The 15,979-nt window shown below is 28.2% G+C and overlaps 5 protein-coding genes across 5 annotated transcripts; 3 read left to right on the top strand and 2 right to left on the bottom strand.

Annotated features, from left to right (window-relative positions):
• The first annotated feature begins 864 nt into the window (after positions 1–864).
• Positions 865–3,696, top strand: LOC135931986 (uncharacterized). Its single transcript, XM_065469305.1, has 3 exons — positions 865–1,089; positions 2,685–2,891; positions 2,937–3,696. Exons 1-3 carry the CDS (start codon positions 909–911, stop codon positions 3,641–3,643), a joined length of 1,095 nt encoding a protein of 364 aa, XP_065325377.1. The 5' UTR covers positions 865–908; the 3' UTR covers positions 3,644–3,696.
• A 3,990-nt stretch (positions 3,697–7,686) lies between these two features.
• Positions 7,687–8,286, bottom strand: LOC135922452 (histone H2A-like). The gene has a single exon (XM_065456824.1). It carries the CDS (start codon positions 8,180–8,182, stop codon positions 7,808–7,810), a length of 375 nt encoding a protein of 124 aa, XP_065312896.1. The 5' UTR covers positions 8,183–8,286; the 3' UTR covers positions 7,687–7,807.
• A 265-nt stretch (positions 8,287–8,551) lies between these two features.
• Positions 8,552–9,156, top strand: LOC135922635 (histone H2B.3-like). Its single transcript, XM_065457055.1, has one exon. It carries the CDS (start codon positions 8,597–8,599, stop codon positions 8,960–8,962), a length of 366 nt encoding a protein of 121 aa, XP_065313127.1. The 5' UTR covers positions 8,552–8,596; the 3' UTR covers positions 8,963–9,156.
• A 2,858-nt stretch (positions 9,157–12,014) lies between these two features.
• On the bottom strand, positions 12,015–13,279 carry LOC135931267 (dihydropteridine reductase-like). Its single transcript, XM_065468263.1, has one exon. The coding sequence runs from the start codon at positions 13,188–13,190 to the stop codon at positions 12,471–12,473; it is 720 nt and encodes a 239-aa protein (XP_065324335.1). The 5' UTR covers positions 13,191–13,279; the 3' UTR covers positions 12,015–12,470.
• A 125-nt stretch (positions 13,280–13,404) lies between these two features.
• On the top strand, positions 13,405–14,049 carry LOC135922915 (histone H4). The gene has a single exon (XM_065457441.1). It carries the CDS (start codon positions 13,551–13,553, stop codon positions 13,860–13,862), a length of 312 nt encoding a protein of 103 aa, XP_065313513.1. The 5' UTR covers positions 13,405–13,550; the 3' UTR covers positions 13,863–14,049.
• Positions 14,050–15,979: the final 1,930 nt, after the last annotated feature.

Genomic DNA, 15,979 nt, shown 5'->3' with positions numbered 1-15,979 from the left:
CAATCAAATTAGCTGCCGTTCCACAAATTTGTCACTGATCCTATATTTACTAAAAACCTATCCGATTTCGATAACCGATATTTATACTGATTTTATATTTGCCATCTAATCTTTCTGTCAAACAAATATCATAAAACTGTCAATATTCTTTCTATTTTTTTTTAAAAAAACCAACTATCTTTCAACGAATGATTTAAATTTAATAATGTCATTTATAAAATATTTGCAATGTTTACGAATTAATGTAGTGTTGTTAAACAACCATTTAGCCCAGGGGCTATCAAGATTTTACGTCAAAATATTATTATCTAAGACTCAAAATTTCTAACAATAAAGTTCTGAACTTTTTTTTCCATCAGTGGGGCAAATTCTCGAGTAATTTACTTTTTGGCCAAGATCATGAAGCTAAACGTTTTTTAAAAAAAGAAGTGAAGAGAAGAGAAGAGAAGAGAAGAGAAGAGAAGAGAAGAGAAGAAGAAGAAGAAGAAGAAGAGAAGAGAAGAGAAGAGAAGAGAAAGAAGAAAGAGAAGAGAAGAGAGAAGAAGAAAGAGAAGAGAAGAGAAGAAAGAAGAGAAGAGAAGAGAAGAGAAGAGAACAATGACATCGGCATAAGTATAATTAGGGCTTCAAATTGCTCCAACTTTACACAGATAAATTTTGATCATTATTGCGAAATTAAAATCATTATTTGTTATATTAGATTATGATTCATATAATATTGTATTAATTTTTAAAAAAAATGTCCTTGTTTATTAAAAAAAACATATTATTTTTGTTTTTATATACAAATTGATATATAATTCAAAACATTGTATAAAGGTGTTAAAAATAATACATTTTTCGTTTTTATTTCCATTAACGTATATTCGTAATGATTATATTTATATAGCTCATTTTTCATACGAATTATGAATTTCGATATAAATAACGTGACTGTTAGAAATTTCAGAGAAACCGATGTGGCCAATATTCCCAAATGGATATTCGAAATTGATGGCCGGAGGGCTAGTGCTAAATTTTTCAAAAGCTGTTTCAACGTTGACCCGGCCGGTTGTTTTATAGCCGAATTGCCTAATCACGAAATAATCGGTATATTTGCAATAATTTAATTCTATTTGTAATTGAAGAGTGAAAAAAAAAATTATTTAAAATAATTACAGCATTTATATGAGACTGAGATTGATTAGGTAATATTATAATTTCAAGTGGCGATAATTTCTTGCAAATATTTGGATTTATAATGCCAAAATCAAGATTTTCGTACTCAGAACTATATGACATGTTTAGGAATACAGTTGGATCGGTAAATTTTTGTAGATATACCCCCCTCCCTCCGATTAAACAAAACTTTTTCGCTTTTTCCCTACTATTATTGTTTTGAATAAATTTAAGGCTTGAGGTCCAAATGAACCACAGGTTTTGAAACTATCCAAACTAATAATAATAAATTATTTAGGTGGCTATATTTATTGGTTTTTTTAAACTTTTCTGCTCTCGTTGTGGAGTTGGCGGGAAAAGATCTGGTAAAATGATCTATGCAAGATGAATTTCCAAGCAATGAGTATACTTCGGTCTCAACGAATCAGTGTAATCTAATTGAGTCTGAAATGATTATTTGGAGCTGTGATGGTAAAGGGTTCCATTGAGGAGACCATTTTTATAGCTCTCAAACTTCTACCGATGATCTCTTTTGAAAAGCGATATTATCATTTTATGTTTGTAGAAGAAAAAAATATCAATTTTTAAATGGCAGCTGTGGCTTAGTAGGTTCTGATTAAATTACTAGCGGGGCTAGTTTTGTGTCGGCAACCAACTTCTTGGGCAAGGTTAGACTCAATTTTTTAACAAAATAAACGAGATTATAATTGTGATAATGAAAAAATATTTGACAAAATATTGGTAGTAAATTTATAATTAGGATGATATTGATTGGTCATTGGTTTCCTTATTTGAATAGTACCTGATATTAATAAGGAAGTAGTAATTTGTTTGTTTTTTTTTCCCATTCCTATGTTATAATTAATTTTTTTTCTTTTTAAATTAAAATATTTATTCAATATGATTATATATTATGTAAATTTAAATTCATAGCTATTATATGTGGTATAAAGGTTTTGCAAAGGGAGGGTTAAAAAAAATTTATAACTTGAATGAAGGGGTGAGAGGGGGGGGGGGTAAAAATTTTAAGTACAGAAACAACACCATGAACGGACAGGGTAAATACACCTATTGCAAACCTCTAAAGAGTTGGCTAAAAAAACAATATATGAAAAATTACCGTAGGTTACCGCTACTGGTATCGCTTAAAATTGAAAGTATCCGCCGATAGCTATAATGCCTGACATCGTGAGTATTGACATATTTAAACCCTCTTAATATAATACTCTTAAAATCATTTTTTTAGCCTTGTGTTTAATGAATACCAGAATATCAGCTGTTTATCTAATTTTTTATATTATAAGGGTTAGGATTATCCAGTGATAGGTAAGGGTAAAGTCTAGAGAATTAAAAAAAAAGAAATGGTTTTGAAACTTTATACTTTGAATAAGAATATATAAAATATTTGCTCCTACCTAATTTTAATATTCCCCCCCCCCCATTATTTAGCTTCTCTTTTCATGGTCCTCCTCACATCATAATTAATCATTATCATTTTTACCGAAAAAAATTAACCAATCCCAAAGGTATTTGCTTAGGCCTTATTTTAAACGACGATTTCGCGTTTGGAGGGAGTCTCATGGTCAGGAAAGAATACAGGAGAAAGGGGGTGGCTAAACTTTTGTGCGACGAGAGACTCAAACATGTTCAAAATAGGTTGCTCGGCATCAATTCCGTTGAAAGTAGAATTGCGACTAATATAAAGTCGGGAATGAGTTGCCCAATTTTTTCAGGTTTTTTTTAAATTAGTTTTAATAGGATTAAAAATTTTTTTTAAGCTCAGAAATTGATAGGTGAAATAAATATCACGGATCTCAAAAAAAGTAATAATTGGAAGCAAGGTGATAATAAGGGTGCTATCCACTATATTCCATTCCTTCCCCACCTAATTAACGAACAACTATTACGAAGAATAATATCTTACGACGAGCGCATTCATGGAATTTGTAGGAACATATTTCTAAGATCTCTATTTGAAAATGACGAAAAGATTGAACCAAATGATTCAAACAAACTCGATAAACACGATATGATTGGCATGCTAGCGTTAAGGCTCGGTGATGACGATATGATGCCGCCGATCATTGTCAACTCTAACTACGAAATGGAGAATGTAGATTATATATTATCGCACTTGGAATCAAACCCGTTCGATATTTTGGGTTATGGTTTAATGTATAAAAAGTATGTAGGTTGGACCATAGCCCCATTATACGCCGAAAATGAAGGGATCGCGTTACGGATATGTTTGGGAATACTATTTGCTTTCTCCGGAATTATTAAAGTCGACATTCTTATCCCGGAAAATAAAACCGAATCACAACTCTCTATCGTGATACGAAATTTGGGATTAAAAAGTGAAGCAACCATTTACAGAATGCACCATTCCAACAAGTTAGAGGTAAGGAATGGTGTTGATCTAAATCCCAATTTTTTGATCGAGAATGTTTACGGAATGACAAGCAGTAGCGCATTTTTTGTATAAATGACCTATTTAGTATTTTTTTTTTTAATTGTATAAAAATTAAAAAGATAACACATGTGTAGTAATAGTAATATAAAAATTTTTTTTAAAGCAGCTATATTATGTAATACCAAATTTTAATAAATTGATTTTAAAAAATTAAACGAATTTAAGTGTATACTATTAGATTATGTCCCATGAACATTGGTAATGAGTCCAGTCAGAGGTATAAAAATTCTCACCACCTCTAAGTCTAGTCTATGTGAGATAATTAGGGCTAAATTAATATAAATTTTTGCCAATAAGCCGACTACGTCCTTAAAGAAACTTAGTTTCTATATGAAATCCTGAAATAATCTTTTGGCACCTTCTTAATGTTCTTTGAGTAGTAAAATATTTAATTAAACTTAAATCATCTTTATTTTTAAAAAAAACCATATTTTTTTATCGTTTGGTAATAGAAAAAATCGTTTGGTTTTTTATAAAAAAAATTTTTAAATAAAGTTGCATATTATTTTAACCTATTTAAGAAATTTATAGAACTTTCCAGAAGTTATTATTAAGTGAAAAAGGATATCAAGTCACTTCAATCGAACCACCCTCTATTTATAATATGGTATTTGGTAAATATAATCTTGAAGAAATGGTTAGACTAAACTAACTGTAAAAGGCCTAGGTAATGTTCATGTCATAAGTATTCAACCAATTATCAAGTATGAAATCATTTTTTGGGTTTATAATAGGAGATAACAAATTTTATTAGGCCCATAAACCTTTTATCCATAAATTTGAATTTTGTTTATATAAGAATAATTAAGTTTTACTATGATCATATTTATTATATTTCAGAAGTCAGGATTAAAATCATAAATTATATTCAAATGGAAAGCACATAGTTTTTTAGAACTTGGATCAAGAATGGTGTTAAATATTTTCCAATAGTCGGTTCCTATTCCAGAAGCGATTCGAATTCATAAATTTTTAATTTAAAATATTAAATTTTATCCGTATAAACTCTAAAACGAACATAAAGATCAAATTATTTTGTTGGTCACTAATTTTAAATAAATGATTCAAGTGATTAATTAGTTCATCTTCAGTTAATCAATTTCCAGATTTTTAAGAGTAAAAAAAAAGATCTTTAAAAGGCCTAAAAAAAATTTTTTTTACTCAAAGGCCCATTTCCCAAAGCTTAATGGAATTCAACCTAGTGGTGGCCTGGCAATGCTACGTTCTAATTAATTTATATAATAAAAAAATGGGATGCTCCGACCCTATATTCCTGTGGGATTGACATTTGACCTTTTATATTTTCCGAGTGAAAAAGGCACTTAGTATTAGGATTATTTTACTAAACAATCACTTAGCCTTAGCGCTAGAAGGTAAAAAATAAATAAAAAATTTATAATCGTTACTTTTTTTATTTATACTGATTACCATCTAGATGGATGCATTAACTAAAATATACAAGTTAAGTATTACATATTACTAAGTTTTAGTAGCGTTCAAAAATTTTGGAAAACTGTGCTTAGAACTGCGTCTTGATATGAGATTCTGATTCATATGACCTTTTGAAAATATAGATTTTAACAATTTTACTTATTAGACACATAAAATCGAAAATATAGAAAACTATTTTTGTTTGTCCTTAAAATTACATATACTATATTATCATTGTTTATATCTTATGTTTATTCAAATAAATTGCTTAATTATCTAGTATTTGATTTAATAGTTCTAACTCGATAGCATCCAATATAGCAGACGCTTTTTTAAAAATTTTTAAATAATATATTCTATATTTAAATGTAAAATTAAAGAATTGTGAAAATTTTCACAAAAGAAAATTATAGTCCCAACTTAGTAGCGTTTAATATAACGCTTTTTCCATTTTTTATTGAATTTCCCAACCATATCCACAAGATCGCATGTATGTTATTTTTAAATAAATAAAAAAATATTTTAAAAAAAGTGATATTATAGGAGGTTCGGTTTTCCCCGATGCAACTGGATACTACGAATAGAATATCAAGATTAAAAATCAGACAAATAGAACTCATCTTATCTTACCGGAAGTTAAATAATATACAAAAAAAATTCGTTCCTTCAGGATAAATTGGAAAATTCAATTGATATGAACAGTAAATCTCAATATCAATTGTAATCATCTAAGATTTACATTAAAGAATTTATACTTAAAACCCCATTCCTTAAAATAATATTATACTTCCGTTTTTTTTTATTAAGCCTATAGACGTTTAATTTTTCTATGTGTTGCGCGTACAAGTACGTGCTGCTTGCTCACAAACGTGTAGAGGGCTCCTCATATTTGTACTTTTCACCCTAAATTATATTTGTTCCCAAATGGAAATGAGGAAAACTAAGATCTGTTCAACTTTCAACATCAGAGGGTAAAAGCGCTATATATCACGTATTTAAAAATAAATAATATTAAAAATTTCCGCCGAGTTTCAGTGACTTACCCAAATATATTATATTATTTATAAAATTAAAAAAAATTATCTTGACATTTTCTCCCTCATATTCATAAATACACCTCACTCTAATACATCAATTGGATAGGGCGCGGTTCTACTCTTTTTAATAACTATACATCTGAGTTGAGAAAAAAAAATCGGCATCATTATATAGAGGTTGGGCCACCATATAATTCACGTATGTTCGCTCACTTTGGGTAGGTTCTGTGACCACGTGCTAGATAAGATGTAACAATCATAAAATAACGAATAACAAACAATGACAAATGACGGATCGGGTTTTTTTAAAAATTTCGGCCCCATCCGAAATATTTTAAAAACGATAAATATCGGCCCAACCCTAATATAACAACCAAAGCAAACCCTCTAGTAAAGTAATATAAAACAAAATATACACTTGAATACTGAAGCTAACTTAAGTATAAAACCGGTTCTCTAAAAACCCGGTCTAGGTTAAAGATCGGACCATTAACCACCACTAACCGGTAGAAAAATTGATTTTTTTAAAGATCTATGCGCACACCAGATTATGACCCAACATTTGATAAAATGTATATTTTAAATATAATTTAATGATTAAAAATTATATGAAATATATTTTCACCTCCCTAAATTTATTATTTTATTTTTTTTAATAAAAAGTTCATCTTTGTTCAAAATAATTTTGATTTTTTATTCAGGCAGTTATCTCTAATCCCCTAATCTTAATCTTGAGGGCCTAGCCCTTTCAAAAATTGAAGTCTAGAATTATAACAATTTAGGTCCTTTTCCCTACACCATAGCCAGGAATATCCATAGAGGTGGGGATATTTTTTTTAAAATAAAACAAATAGTTCTCAATATATTATTTATTTATACATAATATTTAGGGATTTGCAGCTAATAAACCTTTTGCTATTTTCATTGTAGGATGTAATGTTTACTTACACATTTAACTTTGATATGATTCTGATTATATGTAGCAAACATAAAAAAATCCAATACAAGAAGTAATTTCATATAAAAAATTATTAATGGAAATTATAAGCCATATTTAGTAGTACAACAAAAAAATTTTTATATTGTCCTGACTTATTAGGAAAAGTTCAAAATAGAAATCTCACTCAAGAGGAAAGTGCAGTAAAGATAAGAAAACTAAATATGATTTTTAAAAAAAATTGTTGATCACATATTTATTAATGTGATATCAAAATTAACATTCAATGTCCTATATTTTTGTTTAAATGTGTAAATATTGTTTTATACTTTATGATAGATGAATTTAAAACAGTTGTCTTAAGCATAATATGAAGTTTAAGGTTAGTTCTATCTATATCCAAATGTTAAACCAAAAATGATAAATATAAAAGGTTAAACCAAAAATGATAAATATAAAAGGGGATATATACATTTGAAATCGAATATTAAACCACATCAGATCACTAAAGACAATTTTTTCACAAGATTATTGGTGTTTTTTAAATTGAAAAATAATAAGTAAATTTTTTTTAATAGATATAGCAGTTGATCTATAAAAATGCTTTTAAGATTATTTAACGTTCAAACTGAAAATAATGCAACAAAATAGAGTAAGCAGATGATAATTTTATTTATATATTGTATACCAGTATTTACAAAATAGTTTACATTCAAATAAATTTATGGTGGCCCTAAAAAGGGCCGTTGGGTATTTGTGATCACTTAATATCTAGGCTGAGGTTTCGGATTTCTTAGGTAGTAGGATGGATTGAATGTTTGGAAGAACACCGCCTTGCGCGATCGTCACTCCGCACAGTAACTTATTAAGCTCTTCATCATTTCGTATGGCGAGTTGTAAATGTCTTGGAATTATCCTCGATTTCTTATTGTCCCTTGCCGCGTTTCCGGCCAGCTCCAAGACTTCCGCTGCAAGATATTCCATTACAGCGGCAAGATAGACTGGGGCTCCACCACCGACTCTCTTCGCATAGTTGCCCTTTCGCAATAATCGATGTATCCTACCAACAGGAAATTGAAGTCCCGCACGAGTAGATCTGGATTTGCTCTTGCTCTTTATCTTGCCACCTTTTCCGCGTCCAGTCATATTACGAATTTAATAATTTAAATTGAAAAAGAATAAAATTTTTATTATATTTTTAAAAATCATTTTTATTTATATTTATATAAAAAATATGTATCAAAATTATAAACCAATCAAAAACTATAATAAATATTATAAAAAAATAATATGTATATTTTTAACAAGCCAATCATAAAATAGAAATTACTTGTTTATTTTAAAAAAAGCCATAAAAAATGGAGGCAATTTTTTTTATTATTCTTTTTACAAATATATATAAATAAAAAATAGTTTATTTTTATTATATTTAATTGAACAGATTTCTATTGGATTATAGTCTTTACACATAATATTTCACAAATATATATAAAATAGATTTTGTGTTTTTTAAAAATTATCATTACTTTTTGTTAAAACTATATAAAATTATATAAAAAAATGCCACCTAAACCAGCAGGAAAAGCCGTTAAAAAGACTCATAAGCCCAAGATTTCAAAAGGGGATAAAAAGAGGAAGCGATCTAGAAAAGAATCCTATGGAATCTATATTTACAAAGTTTTGAAGCAAGTTCACCCCGATACTGGGATATCTAGCAAAGCCATGTCCATAATGAATTCCTTTGTCAACGACCTATTCGAGAGGATCGCAGCCGAATCTTCCCGCTTGACTCATTACAATAAACGTTCCACCATTTCCAGTCGGGAGATTCAAACAGCTGTCAGACTATTGTTACCCGGTGAGTTAGCCAAACACGCTGTTAGCGAAGGAACTAAGGCCGTCACCAAATACACCAGTTCTAAATAGTTATCTCTACTTTCACCAATACCCAACAGCCCTTTTCAGGGCTACCCATATTTTATATGAAGAAATAGTAAATGTATTGTTATAATTCAACTTGCTTATACAAAACAGTTTAATAAATTAACGAAATATATATTGGCCACCTTTTTTTTTATAATAAAGAACGTATATTGATTATTTTTATGGTATTTTTTCAAATAAATCACATGTTTATTCAAATTTTCGTTTTTTGATGTGTAAAATAATAAGTTTAGTAAATGATTGAAAAATAAAGATTGTTTTTTATTATACAAAATATGCCAAAATTAAGCAATTCCGATCCCAACCAATTTTTTTTTTCATAAAATTTTCTATGAGTTTTATAGTTGCGTGGGATTTTTCATCGAAAATTATTTAGCAATATGGCGTAAGGTGAAACTCTTGGTAGTCCCTACTCAAAGCATTAGATATGCTATTAAATGGTTTTATGATATTTAACTCTTAGTAAATATTAAATTTTAGTTCATTGACAAAGTTTAAAAAAATGATTAATAAATTACTAGATAGCCCCAAATACAAATTTTGCCCAACATAAATTTAATAATATTTCATGATGAAAATAAATTTAAAAATGTTATTCAATATGAAAAATGTCGCTTCACATAGATGGCTCATGAACATTTTAATAGAGGATAATTAAATAGCAAGATATGAACGATTTGTACTTCTGGATCTTTTGAGTCCCGGACATTTATATCCGTGTTTCCTCGAAGATTCAATTATATACTATACCGTTAAAAGGTCATAATATGCCTCCTATCTGTAATAACTTTTTTGGCCACACATGAAATTAAAATAATAGTAATCTAGCAAGGAAACCGAGCTAAATATGTTAATTTTGCTATCATTTAAAAAAAAATTTTTATTCCGTCCATATCCTAAGCATTCGATAGGTGAAAATTTAATAATCTATAAAATTTAAGTGATTCAAAGGCTCAATTTAAGAGTGGTGTTCAGCTTTGATTATAGTTAAAAAAAATTTTTATCTAAAAAAACTCGTTAATTTATAATGTTGCGGTTTAAATGAATTGAAACATATTTGTTGCGTCGAGTTTGATAAATAAATGATCTCATGACAGGTCCTGCAGCGTGATCCTAGCTACATGATTAGGCATTTCGCCGCCTATCGAATGGCGCCTTCTTGTTTTTTTAAAAAATCCTAATTAATTTAAATTTTACCGTCGTGAAGGGTTTTTCAAAATTTTCACCAGTTTTTAAATATAATTGAAAAAATCATTCAATTTACACCTGACCTGAACCGCACCTAAAAATGAGTGAGGTTAAAACCAGGACCCCTGCCGAAACTCGGCGATGAATTGCAAAAGTAAACGCTTCTTAAAAAGAAACAGATTTTTGAAAAGATAAATGTGGAAGTGGTATTCTAATTCCAACCTATATTTTTTACAAGGATTATAGGCAAAGTAAGAAAATTTGTGATTGATACATAATAAAATTCATATCCCTTGAATTGTTAATATTCGGCACATAAATTATTCTAAAATATAAAATGCTTGTTTTCTTAGATTCGTCGTCTGAGCATTTAATATCTCCATATTCTTGCAAAGTGCATGTTTTTCTAAATGATCTTCTGAAAAATTAAAAATGGATATAGAACATTATAACCCTGAGCCAACGAATTGCTATTTATTTTCTATTTGGTGGCATATAGAATTTTTTTTTTAAATCAAAAGTTAAAAGGACATCTTAAGTTACTATCTTAAATGTAAATCCTAAGTTGACTATTCGTTATTGTTCTTTTGCTTTATATTTAATTAGTTTACTTTTAATCTATTCAGAGTCGAGTCAGTTGGACAATTATTTTGGTGAGAAATTAGTTTTTTTTTGAATAAAATAAGTGACACTTTGCTTAAATGGAAGATCGTTACCCAAAAAAGATGACAGGGCAAACATTTATTGTTTAAGTTTAACATTTAAAATTTATAAGGAACAGTGTAAATACAAAATTATAAGTTCTGTTGGAAATTACCAAAAATTGAATTTATGGTCACAATTCATCACAAATTTATGGATATTTGGAAAAAAATATTTGTGGTGCAAATGTTATTTTATAAGGCAAATTTTTTTAAAATTAATTTAGGCTAAAAAAATAATAATTAACTTCTGATATAGTTTTTTTTTAGTCTGAACTATTAATGGCAGAATTTTTATCACCAAAAATTTCACAAATTGTTTTCAAAAAAGTTATAATTTTGGATATATTAATTTTACAAGAAATAAAATCTTGTTCTCTGCAGTAATTATATATATTTAAGAGATGAAAAATTCTAATATTTAATGGTTTTTCTCTAATAATATTGGTTAGAATTTTATGGGGTAATTTATTTAGAGAAAAACAATTCCTTCAAAGTAAAATAATTAATCAAATCATTCTTACCTTACTAAAAATTAATCTTTTAAGCATTTATTATTTGTAAACTCCATTTATAAATATGAAAATGCAGTATTATTGATATATATATTTTTGACACATTTAAAATATATTTAAGTAATAAAACTAACAATCTTCTTGCAGGGTATTTAAATCATGATTTTATTTTAAAATTGCAGTAACCAATATTTCCCAACAATCATCTCTGAAAAATTGACACTTGATATTTTGGAATAAATACTTCTCCAAATTTCTTTGAATAAAAGTGTTCTAACAGATTTTGGGCAAGGGTTGATAAATAAATACATGAATTTTATTCGAACTATTCTTGGAGGTATGAAAAGCAGCAGCTTTAGGGCCTTTAAGCTTTAGTATACAATTCCCTTGATCTTTTTTAAAACAAAGAACTTGTATAACCTTCTCATAATAAGTTACTGGTTAAAAAAATAAGCTAATTTAATTGGACACTTATAATATAGTTCTACAATATCTATTGATTTGTGGTTTACTTCTTGGCAACATGCTTACATATATTACATAGACACTTCTGTGTTGATACTTAAAATTTTTCTCATTTCAGCTAAAACAAATTAACTTAATATCAATGAATTCATGAATATCATCCAGTGCATTTTAAAATAGGTTTAATAATCTATATAAAGAAATAAAGTAATCGAAATAAGTCATATATCCCATTTACATCTAACTGAAATTGTTTTATACAAATAAAGGGAAGATGACAAAACATTTGATTTTCTTAGACTTCAATTCTATAATCATAATCACTTATATAAGGTAAAATAAATTTTGCAATAATTAATTGATATCTTTATAATCTAGTCACCTGATCTAAATAAAATATAGGTTAAACAAGATAGTAATATAGTGTTAATATTTTAAACTTTCAAGATAATAATAAGATAGGGCATTTGTCTTTTTAATGGCTTGGATAACATTTTTAAATGAAAATAATATTTATTCATGATTTTCATAATGTAAAATAAATAATCGGTTTAAATAAAATTTATAATATAGGAATGCAATTTTAAGTTAAATAAAAGTTTGGGCAATCCAGATGATTACTTACTTATCGACAGGTGTAAATTTCGTTATATTATCCTTAGTTACAATTTGGATTAATGACCCATTTTTGGGGCGACTTTCTTCCTTGGTGCACCATTGAAATATTTTCTCGGCTACCTCATTTAGAGGAGTCCAGCTTGAAAAATCTGAATCGGGCATCCATTTACGATTCATCGGGGTGTCCAATATAACCGGCAATAAAGCTAAAACGGTCGAGTTATTCGGCAACCCTCCATCTTTTTTACTTAAACTCAGTGTCAAATTGTTAATGCAAGATTTGGCCATTCCATAGGCTATCATACCAGGAGTAGGTTGCAACGAAGCTTTGGCACCTGTTAACAGAAGGAGTCCGCCATCTTTCATGTATTTCGAGGCTAGATGCGCGGCTATACACGAGGTCCATACGCTATGTTTCAGGGACATGTCGCAATTTTTGATAAAATCTTTGCTCTCAGCATTTCCACCACACCAACCTCCAGCAACGTTTAAAATACAATCAAATTTATTTTGTTTCATCTCTTGTATCTCATGATCAATTTTTTCATATTGCGATTCTAGGCTAGAATATTTTGGATCGTTTGGTGGCAATATTATAGATTTGTCTGCGAATTCATTCGACTTCGTACATATAGATGTTATCCTCCATAATTTGCTTTTGAAATATTTTACACATATAGACCCAAGAGCTCCGTTACCTCCAAGAATTAATATATCATTCATTCTGCAAAATAAATTTATGTGTTTGAATATATTATCCAATAAGAATCATTTATAATAAAAAATATAATAATTTATATGTGTTAATTTTATTATCCAATAAAAATCAAAAAAAAATAATAATAAACAAATATTTGTTGTTTTTTTTTAAAAAATATATTATAAAAATGTGTATTTTATAACATCCAATAAAATTTTGATCCCTCCATATTTTTTTGTACTCTTTTTTTTTAATATTAAATATTTTAACCAATCAAAATATAAGTTTATATAAATATAAAATACTTTGAAAATTTTTATTATTCATTTATCGTTTTTTTGTTTGCTTTTGTAAATTTTTTAAAAAAATCACGTAATTATAAAATGACTGGACGAGGCAAAGGTGGAAAAGGTTTAGGAAAAGGAGGAGCCAAACGCCATAGAAAAGTTCTAAGAGATAATATTCAAGGAATCACCAAGCCAGCTATCCGCAGATTGGCCAGAAGAGGTGGAGTCAAAAGAATCTCAGGGCTCATTTACGAAGAAACTCGCGGTGTCCTCAAGGTTTTCCTGGAAAACGTTATCAGAGACGCTGTCACGTATACTGAACACGCAAAAAGAAAGACGGTTACAGCTATGGACGTTGTTTACGCTTTGAAGAGACAAGGACGTACGCTTTATGGTTTTGGTGGATAAATATCAATCCCGCAACAGCTGTTCAAGAGCAAATAAATACCCAACAGCCCTTTTTAGGGCTACTCATATTTTAAAAGAAGTTTATACTTTGTATTATATATTTTTTATTTTTGATGATTAATTGTGAATGTTCGATTGAAATAAGTAAATTTTATGTATATGGCATATCATAAACTATTTTCATTAATAAAGAAAAAATACTCTCAAGAAATTTTTGTGTATGTTGATTTTTAGGAATTATACGTTTCCTCACCCAACATTTTTAATAATGTCGAATTTAAAGATTCAGTTTGAATTCTTAGCTTTGATTAAGAATCTTCAATCCCTTTTGTACTTAAATTTTCGATAATCGTTCGTTATAGAATATTTTAGTCTGAAAGAAAGCAAACGTGCCCCCATATTAAGGAATAGAGTTAAAGCTATCTACTGGACACATTTGAAATTGAATTACCAGGATGACTTTTTGGCTTGTTGCGCCCAAACTAAAATTTATCCCAATAACTTGTATAATTTGGCCACGTTTTCTGGAATAAGAATGACCAGATTTTTTTTTACTTTACATACTTCTGACAACTAAATATCGACTAATAAAATCCTCCCTTATAGCAAATTTTTAAAAATCAAAATTACTAAGTTGAGCCAATTTTTCTGCTCGCTCTCCAAAATTGAGTCTTCGGCTCAGGCGCAATGCTGAGCTTGCTTGAATGAAGCGCTTTAGCAACAGAAGATGGATGTATGAATGAGCAGTAGTGTTTAGCCTTGTATGTTTTTTTTAGAAACCTCTTCCTTGTTGGAAGTTGTATTTTTTTTTAAACGGGAAAAAAGAAATCTTAAAGCACAATTTGCGATTTTTGAAACGCAAAAAAGAATTTAAAAGCACGATTTGCGATTTTTGAAACGCAAAAAAGATATTTATCATCTTAAATAAAAAAAACATTACCTGTTATATTAACGACAAAAATATCAAGTTGAAAAAAAAATAACACATTGACCCTTAACATTATATATGTTTTAAAAAAAGTTAACTCTAGCGCCAACTAGCGGGTAAATATTTGTTAATTTTTTAAAATTAAAATATCAACTTAGGAATACGTAGGCTGAGTTTATTTATCTGCTATCATTCGCTAATGTCAAAAAATATGTTAGATAATTGATTGGATTGTAACCGCCCGAAAATATTAATTTTAGGAATTATAAGCACTAAAGGAGAAGAAGAACGGTGAATCCTAATTTTTCCACAACATTCCAAAATATAATTAAATAAATGAAATTTTTTTTTTGGTTTATTTTATAAACATTTTATATTTTACAATTCGATTCATAAATCAAGAAAGTTTTTTTTTTAAATCAAATTTAAAATAATTAAATTGATTTTTTGTTATTAAATGAAATGTAAAAAGTTTCAAATCGCTCTTTTAAAGGAGAATTTGTTTGAAAGAATGATAAAAATAGATCTTGTTTACTCTTTCTTTCTTTCTTTCTTATTTTTGTGCTCCCATAATAGGAGTTTTTTATTCGAGAACAACGACGAACCCTGGATATAAGTATTAAAAAAATTTGTACGAGTATATCTAGATACCTCCTTTCTTAACGCAGTTCGCCCAAAGTCTATCGGGTTTTTACCCGTTCTCTATTTATTTTTGACCCACCCGGCTATAATAATTAAATCTCATCCCGACCTGCGTTAAAACACAAATTTAATAAATTATTTATATTTTAAGATAGGTTAAATATAAAGTATTATCAAATTGAAATAGGTGAATGATAATAAAAAAATTTTATGTTGAAATTAATATCGAGAATAATTCAGAGATTTAATTTTGTATCTTGAATTGTCAACATGGAAAGGGGATAGAAGGGCAAATCAAGAGTAAAATATCATTTAAAACTGGTAAAATCTATAATTAAAATTCTGAATATTTTCTTAAAACAATGTTACTAAACATATTTTTATTTATATTGGTAAAAAATTCAGAGTTGTTCAGGAGCGGTATTTAAATTTATGCAATATTAAATGTTGAGCCGAGTTTTATATTTGGTTTTTCATCTAATCAAGTTAAAATATTAAACATCAAGTTTTTCTTTCTTTTTATATTGAAAATTTCTTGGAAAATCTT

This window comes from Gordionus sp. m RMFG-2023, chromosome 1 (assembly GCF_954871325.1).
Source record: "Gordionus sp. m RMFG-2023 chromosome 1, tfGorSpeb1-WG-v2, whole genome shotgun sequence".
Classification (NCBI taxonomy): Eukaryota; Metazoa; Nematomorpha; class Gordioida; order Chordodea; family Parachordodidae; genus Gordionus; species Gordionus sp. m RMFG-2023.
This window is presented reverse-complemented; position numbering and strand designations above follow the sequence as displayed.

Excerpts from the sequence above, each read along its gene's own strand:
- LOC135931986 (XM_065469305.1), top strand. The coding sequence starts at position 909 with ATGAATTTCGATATAAATAACGTGACTGTTAGAAATTTCAGAGAAACC. Across the intron at positions 1,090-2,684 it reads GCCTAATCACGAAATAATCG|GTATTTGCTTAGGCCTTATT; the intron begins GTATATTTGCAA and ends CCAATCCCAAAG. Across the intron at positions 2,892-2,936 it reads GAGTTGCCCAATTTTTTCAG|CTCAGAAATTGATAGGTGAA; the intron begins GTTTTTTTTAAA and ends ATTTTTTTTAAG.
- LOC135922452 (XM_065456824.1), bottom strand. The coding sequence starts at position 8,182 with ATGACTGGACGCGGAAAAGGTGGCAAGATAAAGAGCAAGAGCAAATCC.
- LOC135922635 (XM_065457055.1), top strand. The coding sequence starts at position 8,597 with ATGCCACCTAAACCAGCAGGAAAAGCCGTTAAAAAGACTCATAAGCCC.
- LOC135931267 (XM_065468263.1), bottom strand. The coding sequence starts at position 13,190 with ATGAATGATATATTAATTCTTGGAGGTAACGGAGCTCTTGGGTCTATA.
- LOC135922915 (XM_065457441.1), top strand. The coding sequence starts at position 13,551 with ATGACTGGACGAGGCAAAGGTGGAAAAGGTTTAGGAAAAGGAGGAGCC.